Raw genomic sequence first — 22,235 nt, 5'->3', positions numbered from 1 at the left:
TGTGATGTTTAAAAAGTCATGTAATGTTAAAAAAGTTTAAGCCTTCTTTCAAAGCACTTTAGTGGATTTAATAGCAACATTACTTTCATTATCAAGCTATTTTGTAAGGAATAAGTGTTGGACTGACTGTAAGATTCGGTGCAGTGATTTTCTTAAAATCCTCCACTGTTTTGATCTTCTTATTGCTAATGTTTATGGATCTTTTGCACACTTTTGGTTAAGTGCTCTATATTTTCTAATGAAAGTTGTGTCCGTGGTTTTTTCTGTTCGTAAGTTATTGGATGTTGTCCCAGCTTCTTCGTAGTTAGTTTGACCAGCTATAACTTTGAAGTCATGGTGACGTCCTTGATGACATCGGACGGTAGAAAATAAATTTGACAGTAAACTAATTTATCAAACCCCATCATTAAGGGCAGTTGAAAAAATGACAAAAATTCTTGAAGAAATATTTACTTTTAAACTTGTTGGTGGATAAGAGAAATAATTGTTAGGTTTTTAGGATTTAAGAGGTTATTTTTTTGTCAATAAACATAGAGATACGAGGCTTATAATGGGATTTGAGTTCAGATGTGAGAATTGTTACGCAATTTTTTTTGTTTACGAGTTAACTTAAGTGTGCTGTACACCTGCGTATTATTCCTCAATAATTACTTTTTTCTCCAAGGTGATAAGAGAAGCCATTTTACTTCAAATATAATTAGAACATTTTTGGAAATGAGCACTGGTACCAAAACGGTACGTTTATTTAAATCTTATAGACGTTAAATCCAAAACATTCTAACGAGTGAGTATGCATGATAAGCTATATAATTAAGTATGGAGTGAAACTACCCATTTCAGAACCTTTTGAATGTCAGTATATAACATAGATAAAGTCAATTTGCATTTGGTGCAAATGATACTTTTAGCTACTTGAGAAAACACAACGCTGCTAAAAAGGAACTTATGAGCAGCTCTTTTTTTCTTATTTTATATATGATTAATTTCTTCCAAAAAATTTAATTGGTTTTTTTCATTGTTTTTCTTTTCTTTTTTTTTTTTCTCTCTTAATATATTCTAAATACTATAAGAAATAAATTTTGTATATAAAATAACTAAAAAATTTTATCTTTTCTACTATTTTTTAAGTTCTAAAGAAAAAAGTAAATTTAATTCAGCTGCGTGCTTAACTTTTGAGCAGCGTTGTAGTTGTGATTTTTTTTTTTAAAAAAAATAAAATCATCTAGTTTGATTTGATTGGAAACTTCTTTTAAAAGGTACTATTACGTAATATAATGAGAGAACTGTAATATTCTGGAGCATTTAGATCTCTATTGCTTAAATTAAAAATTTTTTAAACAAGAGTTTTTTTAAGTAGACGAAAAGACCGTCTCTCTCGTCCGGCGAGGATGAACCCTCCGATCTCCCGCGTGAAAGGCGGGGATGCTTACCACTATATTACCGAGGACTACAATGAATATGACATTTTTTTTTTTTTTTAAATAATAAAATGTAATTTTAACATTACTTATAATTTTTGAAAAACTTTGAAAATGGTCTTTAAAAAGTTAAATCATTTATTACCGCAGGAAGTCTTTTCATAAATTAAATTTAAAGATACTTGAAACGCTGATTGACAAATGCGATCAAGTGCTTCCACAAACCTTTCAACAGTAATTTCTGGCTGCTCTCTAAAGAGATACTTAAAAAATTGCTCGCTGTAGCTGGAGTAACCCATTGGTTGCTGAGCTATTCTAATTGAATTTATTCCTCGTTTATCTATACCCAAACTATTAGCTAAATCAATTAGGTTGGGAAAAGTTGTACCTTCATTGAGTAACTCTTCACGAAGCTTTTTTAAAACCAAAGGTTGGATTTCGGAAATGGTTTTGCAACCTGTCAAATCTATAAGTTTAGCGGCAGCCACAAATCCATGTTCTAAAAGTTTTTTATAAAAGAGTTTTGTCTCTAGATCCGGGTGTGATGTTTTTAAAATGTTCAACATTTCGGAGGCTTTATTGCCACCACCAAACTTCGCTTGAAGAATGTGAGTGATGGTGTTCTCTTCAAGTTGCAATTCTTCTGCGAGAGACTTGATCAGATTTTTATGATCTAATTCAGGTTTTAGATAACTGAGATCCCATTTTGCATCTAAGTAATATTGATTAAAGAATGAAATTTTTAGTTGTCAAAAACACAAAAAACTTTTGTACTTCAACGAATGAAAGATTTTTAAAAGCACTTTTAATCAAATAAAAAAAGAGTTTAACTATTTTTTAACTAAAAATGATTTAGACCCTCCCCCCTCCCTTACAACCCCCCTACTAAAAATGATTTAGAAATCTATATTTAGAAATCCATCTTCTTACCTTTTAAAGGCATGGTTAACAACTGTTTGATGTGCGAGTGATCGACATCTTTGCAATTTGTTTTTTTTTGCAGATATTTCCAGACCTTGAGGTGAATATTGGGAGAACCACTAATGTGATCAATTGTTTTTTTCGCTTGGGCTGTTGGAAAGTTAACTAAAATGAATTTGTGAATTAGTTTCTTATTTGTTGTTATACAGAAATGAAAACAAAAGATTTAAGCAACAATTTTGAACACCATAAAAAACCTGAAACTTCATTTTTTAAACATGATTTAGGAGAAGCTGGTGAGTAAGTTGATTTAGGAGAAGCTGGTGAGCAAGTTAAGTGAGTTGGAGACTGGTTGATGTTAAACTTAATTGAGTTTTAAAACTTTAACAAGCAAAAAAGAAAACCTGTTTAGTTTTTGTTTAAAACTCTTAAGAATACTTTTCATTTTTTACAAATGTCTTTTTTAAGATTTTCTTAGGGGTTTATTTTCTAGCTTTAAGACGTTTATTTTAAAATTGGTTTTCGTACATTTGCGCGTAAATCAATTTTAAAATTTTAGTCTGTTTAAAAAATTTATTCAGTTTAAAGAATACTCAATTTATTTTACATTTTGTAATTTTGCGTGTTATAATACGTTACCTGATTGTATATTGAGAGAAAGCAAAAACCTTCCATAAAGTCATTGTATGGACAGTTGACTTTTTATTAGTGTTGTTACGACTTTGAAATTATTCGACTGTCGACTAAATCGATTAATGTATTTTCCAAAGTAGGGCTGCTAGCTCGAACATGTTCAAGTTCGAAAGTTCGAATTTTACGCCAAAATTTCAATTTTCATGTTCGAACTTTTTTCGCTTAAAAGTTCGAACTTTCAGAAGAAATGCCTTAACGGTCTTTTTGAAAAAACTGTTCGTGATTTAGTGATGAAATACTTTGAAATAATCAAGAAACAACTAATTGCTTCATCACAAAAAGGCATTTTAACTAATGGCAAACTTAGCCTAACATTTGACGACTACACATCAGTTAAAAACAGGAGATTCATGAATTTGAATATTCATTATGACGGAGGATTTCAATCTCTTGGAATGTTAAGGGCACATGACACAATGTCTATGACACTAAACCAGAACATCAAATGTTACAATCATGCTATCCATTTAAGCGTAATTGATGTGCTTTTTAAAAAAAAAAGTGTTGCACTACCAAACGATAATTTTGACTATGAACCTGTTGATACCATTGAAGTTGGTAATACCACTGAAGTTTGTAATAACAATGAAGTTAATGATTCAATTGAAGATCTTAATGAAGATTATGATGGTAATAGTGAGGGAGAAGATGAAAACTCGATTGATTATGTTGAAACAATTCAAATATCTACTGAAAATTTGGTACCCTTATTGAAAACTGAATTTCAAAAGCCGGTGGCCAAAATTCGAAAATTAGTACAAATGTTTCGTAGATGACCTGTAAAAAATGATGATGATCTTCAGCCAAATATTATTAAAGCATTCGGAAAAGAGAAAGCTTTGATTTGTGACTCCAGGACAAGGTGGAGCAGCACAATTGGTATGTTAGAACGGTTTTTGGAAGTCCAAAAAGAAGTAAAAATAGCCTTAATTAGCAAAAACACCGATTTTCCTCTTTCTAAGAATGAACTAGATAAAATTAATAACCTTTGTGTTGCCCTAAAGCTGCTCAAACTAGCTATTGAAGCACTTTCCAAACGTGATGCTGATTTATTGTCTTCTGAAATTATAATTCAATTTATCCGGAAAAAATTGGATGAAGCCAACACGCCAATTAGTCAACTTGTAAAACAGCAATTTGAAAAAAGAATTGTTGAAAGGAGAAACAAAGTTAACACATCCAATGAAATATTTATCCAACCCAGATGTTTTGAATCAAGATGATCAGTTTGGGAATGAAATAAAAAGAAACTCTATAGCAAATATTGCAACCTATCTTATTCAAAGATTATTCCAGTCTAGCGAGGAAGCAGTGGCGGCGTTAGGGTAGAGCCTGGTTGGGCGATGGCCCAGGGCGCCGAATAAAAAGGGGCGAAATTTAGCCCTTTTTTGTATGGGGTTCAATTGAGCTAGGGGCGCCGTAGAAATCTCGCCCAGGGCGCTCGTAGTGCTAAAACCGGCACTGCGAGGAAGACTGATGCTGATAGAGAAGTCAATAACAGTAATATAACTGATGATAAGAAAAATACTAAAATTAAAGTGACTTTTGCTCAAGAACTTAAATGTTTCATTAAAACATCTGATTTTCAAATGACAGTAGACAAAGGTGAAATTGGATCTAACCTCATTAAAAAGGAAATGGCTCTTTTTAAAGCCAGCAAATCAAGACCCAAAAATTTAGAAATGCTTTTTAATGCTCTTAAAACTATTCCTCCGACATCTGTGGAGGCTGAAAGGGCTTTCTGTAGCCTAGGATTATTTGCAACAAAAATAGGAGCTCATTATGGGATAATACATTGGATGCATTAACTTTTCTAAAACAAACACTTAAAAATACTGAGTGATGTTGTTTATTCTGAAATAGACAATTTTTTCAAGTTAAATGTAGTGAAAATGAGAAGCGGTTCTCAATAATAATAAATAGTTTTGTTTTTATAAATAAACAGTTTTACTATTAGATAAATAAACGGTTTAGTTTTTAACTTGTACTCTTTTATTTTGCGTGTTTTAGTACATTAAAAAAAGTTCGAAAATGTTCGAACTTTTTTCCCAAATAGTTCGAACATGTTCAAGTTCGAACTTCTTAAAAAAAGTTCGAATTGGCAGCCCTATTCCAAAGTCGACTAAAATCGACTAATACATTTTTATAATCGACTAAGTCGACTAAAAGTCGATTTAGTCGAAATATTTGAATAAAAAATTTTATTATAATCATATAGGGGAGAGGGGGGCAGCTTTGAACGGGGGCAGCTTTGAAAAAATGCATTTTTGAAGCGTTTTTATATTTAAACTTAATAAAACTAAGTATTTTGTGAAAATAATATTTACCTTCGCACTTGTCACCTGTCCTTCTTGGCATTTGGCATAAGTTGGACAAAATATATGATTGGTTTGTTTTTGAGGACAAATTGTAAACATTTTGATATAAAGTTGTAAGAATTTTTTTACCACGTTTCTAACTAGTGAGATGTTTAATATTATTTATAAAATAGAATAACTCATAAGATTTACAATTAAGCAGGAAATGTCAATTGTTGAGATAAATTTGTTTGGAAAAATCATCGTTTATTATTTAAATCGCTATTGGGGCAGTTTGTTGAATAAAATGAATGGGGCACCTTTGAATCGTTGTTTAAACTTCTCGCACTTTGTTGCTTGATTATTACGGCCTGAATTTTGATTATTTAAAAATAAAAATGGTTCGAAATTATAAAAAAAAAAGAGAGTGACTGAAATCCATTTACAACTTGAGAATGTAATCACGTGACATTAATCCATTTACAACTTGTAAATGGATAAATGAGGCCAAACGAAGCTGCTATAACTTATAATATAAAACGTAACACTTTACATTACAGAATAAAGAAGTATAAAAATTTATCATCTAAGACCAATCTTGGTTTGACGATTAAATATACTGCCGCACAAGTATTTAAAAAAGATGAGGAAATAATTTTAAGAGACTACCTAATAAAAAGCTCTAAAATGAATTATGGCTTGACATACTCAACTTAAACTTGACCCATTTCCATCTACGTTATAATCGTGTTTTTTTTTTAAGTTTAAGGTTTAGTTGGTTGTATAAGTTTTTTGTTTTTTTTTAAATTGCTTCTATTTAAAGCTTAAATAGCTTTATATAACTTTTGTTAGATGAACTCTTTAGAGTGATTATAAGATTAGATAATTTAGAAAAGATAACTGATTTTTACTATTAGAAACTTAAACTTAATGAAATTTAAAATTAAATCAATGCTTTATTTAAAAAAAAAAAAAATTAATCACTAGTTATTTCCATTTGCCAGAGATAATTCAAAGCTGCCTCAGGTTGGGGCAGTTTTGAACATTTTCACGCATGTTGAAAAAATAAGGATTCTGACTTATTTTTTAGCTCAAAATTTGTTAAAACGCTGCAGTTTTATTCCTTAATCATTGTTTTGAGTATTCAGAAGAAAAAAAGTGGTTTGACTAATTAAAATATTGATTTATAAAAAAAAGTTTAAAAAGTGTTCAAAGCTGCCCCCCTCTCCCCTACTTTAATGTTGCTTGACAATTTATCTTTGAGGCGCTATGAAAAAACTAGAACTTTAAGAGAGTAAACAAATAAACTAGGTGTGTGATACTGTTATAATAGCACATGCTGTTGTTGTATCTAGGGCGTTTTCTTTTTTTAATTTTAATTCATCAAATCTATTAGATGAATTAAAATCGAATAAACAAACAAAATAAAACGGATATTACGATCACAAAGTAAAAAAAACAAAAACACTAATGGGCATTTCATATCATTTCTCACAACAATTAAAGCGAATAATTAACAAAAACTTTTTTAATTAAACAGGTCGGGGCAGATGGGGCGGCTAAACAATTTTGGGGGTGGCAGATTTGCAAAACGTTTTCGTTTACTTAACATTTTGTTTTAAAAACATCAACTGGTTAATATAATGAGAAAAAGGAAACATATTAATGAAGTGGTACTACATACAGTAAGCCAAGAGTTAAGTTTATGTGCTACAGCAAATTAGGTTCAATGGTCAGATATTTTGGTTCAATTAAAGTATTGGTAATTGAGGTCGAGAAATTCAAATCTGCGTATACTTGGTCTCTAGGAGTGGTCATTACCGCACAGGTGTTAATTTCAAGGTGGGTCATTGAATGTTTTATAATAAAAAAAGGGACATTTTGTATGTTTAAATATAGGTAAATGAGGTCGGGTATTGAAATTTGGGCTTATTGAGACCGCACAGGTGGTCAGGGGTTGTCAAGACGGTGTATTCTTTGTGCGAAGACTGTACACCAGCCTGTACAACAGGGACATATGATACCAGTTGTACAGGCTGGTGTACATTTGTGCAGTTTCCAGGTTATAGTGATGCAGCTTGTTAGGGTCCACTTTCTCATTGCTAGAGAGGATACAAAGGGGAATGTAAAACCTCTTCATCAACTCTTCATCAACTCTTCATCAACACCTAGAATCTTTACTGACTTTTGGTATCCCCTAAAAACCCCCTTGCAGTATTGCTATTATTGGAGTTTCCAGATCCTCCTGACTTTAGAACATCAAAATTGATACCAAGACCAACCCTCAGCGCAACTTGAATCTGTTTTTTTTTTTGAGTTTTAATAGTTCCTTATTTCCTTCCTTAGCCTGCCACTTCTTAAAATTCAACATAGCCTGTTGGCTGTGTGAAAGAAGCACTCCATGCTTCTTATCCACAAACGAAAGGTGGACAGGCCATGTTTAAATCTAATATCTGAAAGATCTGCCACAATTCTATAAACCTTTTCCAGGTCATTCAGGTTGGAGCTGCTCAGGCAGCAGACGCTGCAACTTGTAGTTGTGTCAATCACTGCACTAAGAATGATGGCAACATTTCCATCAACCATGATTTCCTCCTGCTTATGGTAGATCATGATGTCATCCAACCTTGAAGGGAGAGCCTAGAACTCCTTGAAAATGTTATACTTCTCCACCACAACATGTTTGCTCTCCTTTATGTATTGAAACCTGATTGGTCTGCAATAGAGTGTGGAGAAGGGTTTTGGGTTTGTCCAGACAACATCATCTGCCACCTTGCTCCAGATTTGTAGGGGAACCAGGCAGGTGAAGAGCAAGGACTCTTTTAGCACTATGCTGGCTAGTTCAACATCCTTAGATACCATCTGTTTACTATCTGTTTTTAATCACTTTAAAAACAAATTATAGCTATATTATATTTGATTTACCTCCTTGATTAACTTCCATCTTCTCCTCTGTCTTCAGCTCTTCCAGCAACCAGTACCGATTGTCCATAAAAAACTTCTCCCTCTTCTTACCAGATTTGGTCCGGCGACGATTGAACCTCTTCAGCCAAACCTTGGCAACCTCTTGCCCAGGTTTAAAGTAATTTGTATTTACAAGATAAACTACTTATAAAGACTTCTCTTTACTCATTGGTCAACATCATAACAATATTAAAGATTAAAAAAATTAAATTTAGTGAAAAAATAGAAATAAGGATGTTAGGATGATTAACCGACTAAATCGACTTTTAGTCGATTAGTAGGAAACTCATAGTCGATTAAATCGAGTATTCGATTTTTCAAAGTCGACCAATTTCGACTTTCGACTAGTCAACTTTTAGTCGATTTAGTCGAAGTCGATAACAACACTACTTTTTATTCTACCTATATTTATTTATGGTGATAATATTTACGTAATAGCTCTCTCTAAAAGCACAACTGACTGTGATTTCGTCGCCAATGATTTTTAAAAAAATGACAAAATACTTTTCGCAACGTGTAAGAGCATTTTCCATGCGCTCATGGATTGGATTTCGAAATTTGTCATAAACCTTTGGAAAACTGACAAATCGCTCACAATGTTGTTGTCTTTTTTGTATAAACATTTAGAGGGAGTGCTTTCCGCCAAGCTCTCCCGGTAATGTATTTTGAGAAAGCTAAGCAATCTACACTCTATGTATTTGATTCATACTGTATGCATGGAGGTAAGACTTCATTCAAATAAAAGCTTCTTCGATCAGCTGCTATCTCATGAATTAGATATTAAAAAAGAATTAAAAAAACTGATAGAGAGGAATTTCACAAAATTATCATTGTTTTTACCTTTTTTTATGCCAGTTAATGATCCTGCTACATTTCTCTCAATTTCAAACTGTTTCTTTATATTCTCAATGTTTTTCTTTTCAGTTTCGTTTTTTAGCTGTGACACTTGGTATTCAATTGTGCTTTTTTTGATCATCATCATGATTGTTAACGCTATTGTCATTATGATCATCATCATGATCATTGTCATGACCATCATGATCATCATGGTTATGATGAGGATCATCATCATGGCCTGAAAAAGAATAAGTAAGAGAAAATTTTAGATTATTTTATTTACAAACGAAATAATTTTACGTAAAATATTTACATGTTGTAACGTTTCTTTTGATTACAGATGTAATATTTCGAGACCTGAGAATAAATTAGCCGCATATCCCGAAACAGTTATTTTTTCATGTCAATTAATCTGGTCATATTTTCTAGTTGTGTGCACTCACGTCCGCTTTATTTGGCTTTAGTGAATTTTGAACTAATCCTTTAAATATAAAGTAAACCAGGAAAAATTCAAAGTTTTCATAGAAAAAAACAAGAAATTATTCCTTACTTGTGTATAAATGTTTCGTTGTAAAAATATATCCTAAATTGTGCTGCCTTCTATAGCGGCTCTTTAAATGAAATTGATTAATTTTTAAAAATGATTTTTAAGTATGCAAACGGGAGAAGACTTATTTTATGAACTTCCCGGTGGTTTTATACGCGTGGATTTCAATTATGCGTAAGCGTTTAATCCGAATTTAATCCAAACCATCCCATCAAACATGCAAACAATTTAATCCGAACCATCCCAGCAAACATGCAATCCGAATTTAATCCGAACCATCCCAGCAAACATATATTATCTTCTCAAAAAATCGCGTTTATTCAACGTTGAATAAAAGTACGCAAATAATCACAGTAAAAACGTCGCAAAGTTTAAGGTTTATCAACGTTACCACTGTTGTCGAAAATAGGGATATTGACCTTCGAGCTGACCCGAGAATGAGACCCATATGGGATGATAGTGGACCACTCCCAGAGTCCAGAAATTCAAACTTTGAAATCAGGTTACAATATCCGCCAGAGAAAATTGAATTTTCATATTTTGGGTAAAAATTGACTAGCGCCCAAAGCTAAAACCCACATAAGTCTAAAACCAATAAAGCTGGAGAGCTGAAATTTGGTACAAAGTTAGCAGTGGTATATTTCTGTACTCACACAAAAAATCAATAAATTTCCTTGAGTGGTTCAAATTTTATCAAGTTTTAAATTTTAAGATTTTACTTTTTGAGTGAAAACTACTGAAGTTTTGAATTTTAAGAAAATCGTTATAACAAAATTTCTCACAAAAAAGCTTACACAAAAGGTGTCATATGAAGTGATATTCAATTAAAAACCTATCAGTTTATATATACTAGATTTTAAAATCCATTTTATTGTAAACTTTGATGTACATAGATATTTTAAAGGTTTATCAATTTTCCATAAAATTTTTTTATTTGCATATGTGTGTAAACAATGCAAGGCAAATATTTTTGAAATCACATGTTTTCATCAGTGCATCTCATTTTTTCGGGAAAATTCATTATTTTAGCTCAAGCTACAAGTGGAAAGCAACGTTTTATTAACGTTGGCAAAAAAACACTTTTTCAACGTTTTTTAATTACCACATTTTCAACGTTGGCATATGTAACGTTGAATAAACGTTGTTTTATAAATAGCTTAAATACGTTGAAAAAGCAGCTAATGTGTAACACTGTTGTCGAAAATAGGGATATTGACCTTCGAGCTGACCCGAGAATGAGACCCATATGGGATGATAGTGGACCACTCCCAGAGTCCAGAAATTCAAACTTTGAAATCAGGTTACAATATCCGCCAGAGAAAATTGAATTTTCATATTTTGGGTAAAAATTGACTAGCGCCCAAAGCTAAAACCCACATAAGTCTAAAACCAATAAAGCTGGAGAGCTGAAATTTGGTACAAAGTTAGCAATGGTATATACCTGTACTCACACAAAAAATCAATAAATTTCCTTGAGTGGTTCAAATTTTATCAAGTTTTAAATTTTAAGATTTTACTTTTTGAGTGAAAACTCTCTTGAAATGACTTGGTACTTACTGTTTGGTTATAATAGAACTTATGTCTTAATCTAAAGGTTAAAAAACTGTAGCTTCTTCAGTTAAAGTTCATATCAAAAGAGCATTTTCGCTTTTTCTTTTCAGTTTAATTTGAGAAACCGAAAAAGTCAACTCTGATCAAATGGCCGATTTCTTTATTTGACTTCTTCTGACTTCAACAATAAATTAATTCTCAACCAAAATAATTCTTATCCTTTTCCTTCAAATGTGTTTGCTGCTGTATTCAACAAGACAGTTCATCAGCTTTGTAGCATAATCTGGGTGGGTCTTTGTTCGTTTGAATCTTTGCCGATGAGAATTGAAATCCTGATGTGCAGCTTCAACAGCTTGCTCACTGAAAATGCCAAGTGGCATCTTTTGACGGCTGACAAAGTCCTTTACATGAAAAAACATTGTATGGACTTTTGGTGTGATGCTGCCATGCTGCAAGGCCAAATATGAACTTTGGAATTGGTCAATTTTTTGGCCTTAGTCTTCTTCAAGGTGAGTGCCAAAGCAGGCCTTGATGACGGAGTTGAACTTTCTAAAAGTTTCAATAAAGCCAAAAACCTGGAATGCAGCATCATTTTCGGCCAAGCTCTGAAGTGAATCAATATTGTTCAAGAGCTTCCGGCACTCATTTCCTTCAAACTGGCCACCAGAAAAATCAAAGATGGTTTGATATATTTTTGAAATTCTATCAGCTTGGTAGGCACTGATTTGACGAGTTGCCTTTTTCATGCATGTCAAACAGACCACTTTCCGGTTTTCTTCATGGTTTCTAGCTTTATATGGCATTGTGATAGATAACCTGTCAAAAAAGTTTTATGTGAAGTATGGGTTCAACTTATTGATTGTTAAGCTTTAACTTAATTTTATTTTTACTAACAAAGAATTTTAGCTTACCTTCAAAGTTTTAATGCTTTTTCACTTGTAGCTTGAGCTAAAATAATGAATTTTCCCGAAAAAATGAGATGCACTGATGAAAACATGTGATTTCAAAAATATTTGCCTTGCATTGTTTACACACATATGCAAATAAAAAAATTTTATGGAAAATTGATAAACCTTTAAAATATCTATGTACATCAAAGTTTACAATAAAATGGATTTTAAAATCTAGTATATATAAACTGATAGGTTTTTAATTGAATATCACTTCATATGACACCTTTTGTGTAAGCTTTTTTGTGAGAAATTTTGTTATAACGATTTTCTTAAAATTCAAAACTTCAGTAGTTTTCACTCAAAAAGTAAAATCTTAAAATTTAAAACTTGATAAAATTTGAACCACTCAAGGAAATTTATTGATTTTTTGTGTGAGTACAGAAATATACCACTGCTAACTTTGTACCAAATTTCAGCTCTCCAGCTTTATTGGTTTTAGACTTATGTGGGTTTTAGCTTTGGGCGCTAGTCAATTTTTACCCAAAATATGAAAATTCAATTTTCTCTGGCGGATATTGTAACCTGATTTCAAAGTTTGAATTTCTGGACTCTGGGAGTGGTCCACTATCATCCCATATGGGTCTCATTCTCGGGTCAGCTCGAAGGTCAATATCCCTATTTTCGACAACAGTGTTTCGCAACGTTGAGGAAGTAGCACATTGACAATTTTTGTCTCATTGATGTACCAATTACAAAAATAATTTGCCGTATTGGAAAGGCAAGGAAAACTTAATAGAATGCATGCAGATGGTATAAAAAATATTTTAAAGTTATATTTTATAACCTATTTTTAATGCGACTAATTTAAAACTTTTAGATTTTATATCAAAGTGTATATAATATAAATAATTCTCAGGGTAAATTCTATTTATTCAGGTTATTTTTGTCTGTATTTTTATTTTATTTTAAGTTGACCATATTAATAAAATGCTCAACTTTTTAAAAAAAGTTATTTCTTAGTTATAAATAGTACTTTATTTTAACAATGTTCAGATGTACAAAGTAATATCAAAGCTTATAAAATATAATAAGTCAGACTAAATTTAGTCTGTTAACAGACTAAACTTTAAAGACACATTGTGTGTTTGTATGTCTGTATTACATATTCATGCTTTTTTTAAAATTTCACATAAATGTATATAAATATCTATACAAAATGAATTTCAGCTCAGTCAGTAGCAAACTTTGGACATTTTTAAATTAGTTGTTGGAGTAGTAAACCATTAAAAGAAAATTCTGCCTCAAACATTTTCAAAACATGGCAGCTATTTGTATATATACACATAAATATATATATATATATATATATATATATATATATATATATATATATATATATATATATATATATATATATATATATATATATATATATATATATATATATATATATATATATTATAATGGCTTCACAATCTTGGGCTTAAGTTTTTTATTTTGAAAATAAGATTGAAACAGAGGCAGTTGTTCCATCTTGTTGGGTAAAAGATAGTTGGTTATTTTTACTGTATTCATTGCTATATTAATTGTTAAATATGAATTAAAAAAAACTATTATTAATGTTTTATATTAATAGTGAAGTGCAATATCAAATAAACTTTTTTCTTTCTAATTTGGGATAAGTAATATTTTGAATCTGTTTATTTTGTTATTATTGCCTAGATATATATTGTAATCTGTTTACACTTATTCTACATTTTAGTTTTTACATTTATGGTTTATATTTATTTTACTAAATAATTATTAATAGATAAAGAAGCATGTGAAGGATTTAATTTCATGACTCTGGAATGAGGAATCTGAAGAAGAATGTGAGTAATTATGTTTGTGAATAATTGAGTTTCTTTTTTGATTTGTCTTTTCTTTGTTTTTTATATGGTAAAGAATAAAAAAAAAAAAAAAAAGAACTGTATGTATGTATTTAAAAAAAAAAATGTATATACATGCTTAATAAATTGCATTTTTTTTTTAGAATTTCAGAAAAAGGTTTTTAAACAACTTTTAGAAATTAAAAGTATGGTAAAGGATCTTCAAAATGTTTCTTCATTTGTATCTGAAGATCTGCAAATAAATGCATTGAGTTCAATAGAACAACTTATTGAGCTAGATACTACATTAAATGACAGTGTCATTTTTTCTAAATGGGTAAGTTGCCCTGTTGCTATTGCTAGTTTGAATTTTTTCTTTATATTGTCATGGTAAATTGATTTACCTTATTAACTGAAAAGTTGATTTAAGAATATAATTTTATTTTATTTATTATAATTTGTCATTCTATACATACTTTTTGTTTTTTCAAGTTTCAATGTTTTTTAATTTGATTAAAAATGTAAGGGATTTTATAAAAGATTGCCTCTAATTACATAATTATTTATACATTGATTAAAGATTTTTTTGAAAGCAGGTATCGCAAATAGCGAAAATTGGTGGAGTTAACTTAAAAGATAGTGTAAAATGTGTTATTGAGTGGTAGGTCAATTTTCTACACCTTTTCAAGCCAAAATGGCAATGGTTTTTAATGGATTATTTAAAAAGTGTTTGCAAAATATGTTTATTATATTAAATATAATTATACGCTTTTTTAAGCATATCATTATATGCTTTCTTTCCTGTAGCATGAATGTTGTATTGTACAATATTGTAAATATTGATTCAAATAATTACTAACTTTTTAGGCTGTTAACGATTGAGTTGCGCTGTTTGTTAAACATGAAGGGGGAAACCAATTCCACAAACAAAACCAAACAAAAGTTTGTTTCTTCAAAGACCAAATTGTATCGTGTTTTAGTTGGTAATATGTTTTGTTTAAACTTTTTAAGTATGCAGATTTTTACTAATAGTATTTAAGCAAGAAGTTTGAATTTTATATTTTAAAGAGTGTCTCAAAAAGATACCCAGCTGAAGCAGGGATTTATGAAGCTGTAAATCAGTTCTGAAATATTTGCCAATAAATTTTTGTAGAAAGCAGAAATCGGAAGATTAGAGTTTTTTAATGACATTTTAGGATATGTTATGATTTTGTTTGTGTCTTGTGTAAAGCGCTTTTTCTAAAATACACGTTTATTTATTTAATCTTTCATTGTACTATAAATTGTATTATAAAAGTTTTATTTTTTGGTTTAGATTCTGTATCTCAATGATATCCTGGCCTATCGATATGATATCCTGTAAATTTTGTTTTTATATATTGTATAAATATATATACAGACACTCACACACATTAATCTTTAAAAAAATCTTTATATTTTTATATATCTATGAATTGTATATTTTAGGCTTTTTTTATATTTATCATTCTGTATTACTGTTGTATTAAAAATCGATTTTGGAAATATTGCAAGTGTAGAGTTCAACAAACAATTTTGTTTTATTTGCCAATTCAAGATATATATATATATATATATATATATATATATATATATATATATATATATATATATATATATATATATATATATATATAGATATAGATACATATATACATATATACATATATACATATATATATACATATATACATATATATATGTATATATATACATATATATATATATGTATATATATGCATATATATGTATGTATATATATATATATATATATATATATATATATATATATATATATATATATATATATATATATATATGTGTGTGTGTGTGTGTGTGTGTGTGTATATACACATATATAAGCATTGTTTCATCGTTATATTTCAACCTTGATTCGACGTCTTTTAGTAACGTTAAATCGACGTTTTACTATCAACGTTACAAATCCTTGCAAAATCGACTGCTTTAACAACGCTTAAGCAACGCTTTTTTAGTAACGTTTTTTCAACGTTATGTTGCGACGTTTATGCAACGCTTTTTAGTAACATTTTTTCAACGTTTAGTTGCGACATTTTTGTAACGTCTTTTAGTAACGTTTTTTCAACGTTACGCAACAACGTTTAATCAACGTGTCTTTAACAACGTTACATATCTTTGCAAAATCGATTACTTTGTCAACGTTTCCGCAACATCTTTTGCGACCGGTTTTCAACGTTGATTCAACGCTGACATGTTTGCTGGGAAAGGATATAAAGCGGATGCGCAAAGGATTAACAACGCGCAGTTATGGCAGGAAAGTAAGTAGAAATAAAGTAAAAGAATTTTACTTTATTTCTACTTACACAATTTTCTGTCTTTTTTTTAATAATCATTTCAATGCCTGAGCACTTTCTCAAATGAGAAAGTGCTTAGGCAAAGTAAAAGAATTTATCATTTAACAATTAAAAGAATCATTTAACAAAGTAAAAGAATTTATCATTTAACAATTATACTGATGCTTAAATGAGAAAGTGGCCAAGAAATGATTGACATTAATTTTACAATTGGTAGGAGGAGTACTTTTCTTCTATTAGTTACCGGCTTAATATATCATATATCAGGATAAAATACAGATCGCAGTTTTGAGGAGTTTACGGAGTTTTGATAAAACCTTTAAGCTTTATTTCCTTTCTTTCATAGTTTCATTTTACGTCTAAAAAAATTAATAGCCATAAAACCTAAACACATAATACACAACACGACATTATTGTTTTATTGATTGAAAATTTTGTAATATTGGTGAAAATCTTCCAGAGAATGCCACAATTTGTTCAACAAGATTGAAAAAAAATTTATTGATATCAAATATTTAATAGAAGATTTCAAGTCTGAAAATGAGCATTTTTAAGCAGTTTAACACTAGTAATTGGTATTGAAATGTAATAGTTGTAGTATATAAAAATTAATTTCCAAGCAATGTTAATGAAACTTTATTTTAAACTTTCAAAACCTTTACGAGGGAGGGAAGAAAATGATTTTTCCGAAATAAATAATATTAGTATTAATAAATAATAATAATAAATAATATTAAACCAAAGGAGATCGAATGATGAAAATGAACTCAAAGTATATTTTTGTGTGTCAAGAAAACTATTTTTAAAATGGAAGATATGAGAAATCAAACTTCGGAGCAGGATTTTTGATAACTAGTTTAAAAGTATTAACAATGTTAAATTTACTTTTTCTGAATCAATTTGCTGTGAAAACTCCGTAAATGTTTAGATAAGTATTGTTTTAAAAGTAGTATTTTTAAAATCTATTTCTTGAAAAGTTTATTAATTGGTAGAATAAACAAGTGTCGTTATCGACTTCGACAAAATCAACTAAGAGTCGAAATTAGTCGACTTTGAAAAATCGAATAGTTGATTTAATCGACTTTGAGTTTCCTGATAATCAATTAAAAAATGATTTAGTCGAGAAATCATCCTAACATCCTTCTTTCTATCTTTTCACTTGATTTAAATTTATCAATCTTTAACTTTGTTACGATGCTCACCAATTAGTACAGAGATATCTTTAAAAATAGTTTTCATAGTTCTCATCAAGATAAATTTTTTTTAAAGATTGGGCCATGCGTGAAAATATTATTCAAAGCGTTTTTTTTAATTCAACCAAAATATCTGAACATTGAACCTAATTTACTGTATCACATAAACTTAACTCTTAGCTTACTGCACGTAGCACCACTTCATTAATATGTTTCCTTTTTCTCATTATAGTAACCAGTTGATGCTTTCTAAAACAAAATGTTAAGTAATGTGCTGTGGTACTCAGTTAAGGATGCAAAAAAGATAAGAAGTTTAATAAATCTGCTGCCCCAAAAGAAGGTTTAGCCGACCCCATCTGCCCCCACCTCACTACGCCACTGTTCTTTATTAATTGAATTGTTTGCTTAGTTCAATTAAGACACTAACTTTTTCTACCAATTAATGAACTTTTAATTAAAAATACTTTTTAAAAATACTACTTTTAAAAAAGTACTCAACGGAATTTTGACGGGAATTATTTGTTAATTGATTCTGAAATAAAAAATTTAAAATTGAACCTTTTAAAATTAAACTTCTTAACTTTTTTGCACCCTTAAAACCGCTTCGAATATCTTTAAAAATAATTTATCTTTAAAAATAATTTATCTTGGTCAGCATTGTAACAAAGTTAAAGATTGATAAATTTAAATCAAGTGAAAAGATAGAAAGAAGGATGTTAGGATGATTTCTCGACTAAATCATTTTTTAATTGATTATCAGGACACTCAAAGTCTATTAAATCAACTATTCGATTTTTCAAAGTCGACTAATTTCGATTTTTATTTAATTGAAAAGTTGAAAATAAATGAGAATGGCACTTGGTAAGGTACATATATATTTTTTCAAAATATAAGTGATAACAAATTGAGATTTTGAGGAACTTAAAGAATAATTAAAAATGAATATCAGATTCCAGAACTATTTGGAATAGCTCATATGTGTGAGAATGTACTCCGAGATGGAGAGTTTAAGATATATTTTATCTTGTTGTAATTGTGAATTCATTGTATAGAAATAAGAGATAAGAACAGGTTGTGGTACTTCTTCAAATTGGCGACGAAGATAAAAGAAAAGTGAATTGAATTAAAAATAAAGTTCATGTTAGAATTTTATAAACATTGTGTTTATCCATGGCTATAACAAATCTTAATTTACCAAATTTTCCACCATTTTCATGTAGCGAAGATACGAGTAAATTGTTTTCTAGCTGGAAACGCTACATTAAACGATTTGAGTTACTTTGCAGTTCACTAATAATTACAGATGACAAGCAAAACCTTTCGTTACTTCTCACTTTAATTATACCACAAGATACGCTAATCACATACCAGAAAGCTGTTGATGCCTTCAATGAACATTTTAAACCTCAAGTTAACTCGAGCTATGAAATTTTTATATTTCGCAAAATGGCTCAACGTACAGAGGAGACCACTCAGCAATTTTTCGTTCGATTACACGAACAAGCCCTTAAATGCGAGTTTGCTGATAAAGATAAAGAAATTAAACAACAAATTGAGCTTAGTACAAACATTTCAAAACTACGGAAGTACAACTTCCAAAACCCTAACAAAACTCTACAACTGTTGTTAATTATGGCAAAAGCATTCGAATTTTTGGACAGTCAAATAGAAGAACTCGAGAAAGAAACGATAAAACAAAACGAGTTAAATATAGTAAAGAAAACAAGTTTTCCTCCAACCAATAAAGTAATGTTCAAAACACCACATGAGATAGAAAAGAGATCGCAGAAAAGAATTTGTTTCCGATGCGGGAACGAATTTCCACACACTAATATATGTCTAGCTTTGGGGAAAACATGCTATTCCTGCGGGAAAAGTGGGCATTTTGCAGCAGTCTGTAAAAGTAAAAAACAAATCGAACAAAATACAGTGAGGGAAAAACCAAAGAAATGAACAAATTTATACGAAACCACTTAATATAATTTATAAAGATATCAACGGATCCGAAAACACCCATTCAGAGCTAACCAAGGAAATTTGTACTCAGTGAACAAAAAGAAAATTATTAATGACGCAGTCGAAAGCTTCGAGGTTACGATTAACATAGAAAATATACCAATAACCGCTCTAATAGATACCGGAGCTTCTATAAATATCCTAAACTTTGAAACATTTGAAAAGATAAACAGTTTCCTTAGAAGACCACTTCGCCTACATAAATCTAGAGCTCAGATTATTACTTACGAAGATAACAATCCAAAGCTAAAAATAGAAGGACAGATCAACGTAGTCACAGAAAGTCAAACGAAATTCTTTCAGACCACATTCAGCGTGATCAAAACCCGCCACAAAAACCTATTATCTAGAAACAACGCTAAAATATTAGGTTTAATACAATTAAATAAAGCTCTCGCGCATACTGACGTCAATGAGAAACTTTTAAACAAAAACCAAGAAGAACAAAAGACAGGACCAAATAATTGTGGCGGCAGAAATCAAAAAATTTGCCATTCCACGCAGAATATTAACAAACTAAACGGTGCTCTCCTTCTAAACGCTCCAAAACAATTACAACCACTTATAAACTCATACAAAGATTCTGTTTTTAGCGGAAAAATAGGAAAACTTTCTAACTACCAAGTAAAGTTGAAAATTAATAAAAGTATAGCAGCAGTCGCACAAAGAGAAAGAAGAATCTCTTTTGCACTTAATAAATAGTAAAAGTTAAAGATGAACTTACAAAGCTTGAAACAGAAGGAATAATTGAAACGGTAACAGACGAAGCGATACCCTGGATAAGTCCAATGGTAATCGTTCCAAAAAATGACGGCAACATACGGATTTGCGTAGACATGCGAGCCGCTAACAAAGCTAACGGGTGATGCGGAAGTTATCGGACAAATCCTAATTTCATTATTTGAGCATAATAATTAGTTTTTGTGGTTTTATGCGTAGGCATAAACGTTCTATAAAATATAAACTTTATTATTTGAAACACAATTATTTAAAATGAGGTTAAATGCAGCTAAACGAGAATCTTTTCGAAAGCGACTAAAAATGTTTTTTGTAAATAAACCTAAAATAAAAAAAAAAAAAATCGTAAATCATTTTGAAAAGGAAGGATTTGCTCGAAGTACAATATATGATAACCTAAAAAGACTTGAAACTGTTCAATCGTTTTCTGATAGAAAGCACCCTGGTCGTCCGACATCCTGGACTAGAGAAAAGAAAGCCGAATTAACGAGACTTGTCAACAATCGAAAAGGGGTCAGTCAGAGAAAAATAGGTATTAAATTCGGTGTAAATCAATCGACAATTGGTCGTCAGTTAAAAAAAATGAATATTAAATATAGAAAACGTGAAAAGACTCCAAAATACACTATAGAACAACAAATAAAGGCAAAGAAAAGAAGCAGGAAACTAGTTAACCAACTCTATAACACAAAATCGCTTCTAGTCATCGATGACGAAAAATACTTTTGTTTTGCAGGGGAAAACATGCCTGGAAATTCTGGATACTACACAAACAACAAAAAGACATGCCCAGAAAGTGTTCGTTTTATAGGAAAAGAGAAATTTCCAAAAAAATTATTAATGTGGATAGCCATATCTGACCGTGGTATGTCCGAGCCATTGTTTCGCACTTCCAAGGCTGTAGCGATCAATTCATCAATCTATATTAATGAATGTTTAGAAAAACGACTTCTTCCATTTATTCACAAGTATCATGGAGACTTTGACTATTTATTTTGGCCAGATTTAGCAAGTTCTCATTATTCTAAAGATTCTCTAAATTGGATGGACCAATATGTCTATTACGTTGATAAAGAATCCAATCCCCCAAATGTGCCTCAAGCACAACCAATTGAAAATTTTTGGGGACATTTGGCACAGAAGGTTTACGAGGGAGATTGGCAAGCTTCAACAGAGCAAGTTTTGATTGATCGCATTAAACTAAAACTACAAGAAATTGATTTAAACTTTTTACAGTTGCATATGAAAGGTGTCAGAGCAAAATTGAGATCAATTGCAGATGGTGGTGTTTTTTCATATAAAAAATAATATATTTTTGTTAAAAGATAAATGCTTTATTTAAAAAAAATATAATAATAGTTTGTTTTTTTATTTATAAATAAGTTATTGACGTTTTTATTTTGTCCGATAACTTCCGCATCACCCGTTATTGGAAGAACGCGTTTTCCAACTCCAACCCTAGACGATGTTATTGTAAAATTAAAAGACTCAGCCGTCTTCTCAAAACTAGATCTAATGAAGGCACTTCATCAACTCGAACTTGCGCCGGAATCGAGATCAATAACTACTTTTCAATCCGAAACTCAAATTAAGCGTTTTACAAGACTTAATTTTGGAGTAAACTCTGCACAGGAGGAATTACAAAACGCTTTGCGAGAAGTTTTAAAAGATATTGAAGGAACCTTGAACATTGCCGACGACGTTTTAATATTCGCTTCGAATGCAAAACAGCATGATTTAATATTACACAAAGCATTAGAAAGATTTAAACAGAGAGGTTTAACAGAGAGGTGCCGAAAGGGCAAAACAGCTATACTCACCAGTTCACTGGAAAAGCACATGGTTCTAAAAACTAAAAAATTCAAAAATGCTCAAACAGTTGCCAAGACTGCAAAAACAAAAATGCTACACTTACGGAAATTGTAAGTATTTTGAATGAGAAACCTCA

At 30.4% G+C, this 22,235-nt stretch overlaps 2 protein-coding genes across 4 annotated transcripts; one reads left to right on the top strand and one right to left on the bottom strand.

Annotated features, from left to right (window-relative positions):
• Positions 1 to 1,464: 1,464 nt before the first annotated feature.
• On the bottom strand, positions 1,465 to 3,084 carry LOC149877339 (uncharacterized). The gene is made up of 2 exons (XM_090073463.1): positions 2,349 to 3,084; positions 1,465 to 2,130 (listed from the first exon to the last, which is right to left on the bottom strand). Exons 1-2 carry the CDS (start codon positions 2,359 to 2,361, stop codon positions 1,553 to 1,555), a joined length of 591 nt encoding a protein of 196 aa, XP_089929589.1. The 5' UTR covers positions 2,362 to 3,084; the 3' UTR covers positions 1,465 to 1,552.
• Positions 3,085 to 12,879: 9,795 nt separating this feature from the next.
• On the top strand, positions 12,880 to 15,457 carry LOC149877338 (uncharacterized). 3 transcript variants are annotated; one of them, XM_090074208.1, is made up of 6 exons: positions 12,880 to 12,931; positions 13,932 to 13,992; positions 14,154 to 14,326; positions 14,583 to 14,650; positions 14,857 to 14,972; positions 15,305 to 15,457. In XM_090074208.1, exons 3-6 carry the CDS (start codon positions 14,198 to 14,200, stop codon positions 15,319 to 15,321), a joined length of 330 nt encoding a protein of 109 aa, XP_089930334.1. In that variant the 5' UTR covers positions 12,880 to 12,931; positions 13,932 to 13,992; positions 14,154 to 14,197; the 3' UTR covers positions 15,322 to 15,457. The 3 variants fall into 3 exon arrangements, with proteins under 3 accessions (XP_089930334.1, XP_089930333.1, XP_089930335.1); XM_090074207.1 differs by lacking the exon at positions 12,880 to 12,931 and adding an exon at positions 13,574 to 13,662; XM_090074209.1 differs by lacking the exon at positions 12,880 to 12,931 and adding an exon at positions 13,574 to 13,662 and having other exon boundaries at positions 14,586 to 14,650; positions 15,305 to 15,448.
• The last annotated feature ends 6,778 nt before the right edge of the window (positions 15,458 to 22,235 follow it).

The sequence above is a fragment of the Hydra viridissima genome, unplaced genomic scaffold (genome assembly GCF_058129835.1).
Source record: "Hydra viridissima isolate aposymbiotic clone 2 unplaced genomic scaffold, HvirCarnegie_v1 scaffold_16, whole genome shotgun sequence".
In the NCBI taxonomy this organism is placed as follows: Eukaryota; Metazoa; Cnidaria; class Hydrozoa; order Anthoathecata; family Hydridae; genus Hydra; species Hydra viridissima.
Note: the sequence above shows the minus strand (reverse complement) of the source record. Positions and strands in the feature narration are given on the sequence as shown.

Bases quoted from the DNA above. Each gene is read 5' to 3' on its own strand.
- LOC149877338 (XM_090074208.1), top strand. From the start codon at position 14,198: ATGGTAAAGGATCTTCAAAATGTTTCTTCATTTGTATCTGAAGATCTG. The intron at 14,327-14,582 runs GTAAGTTGCCCT...TTTTTTTGAAAG, and splicing joins GTGTCATTTTTTCTAAATGG to CAGGTATCGCAAATAGCGAA. The intron at 14,651-14,856 runs GTAGGTCAATTT...CTAACTTTTTAG, and splicing joins GTAAAATGTGTTATTGAGTG to GCTGTTAACGATTGAGTTGC.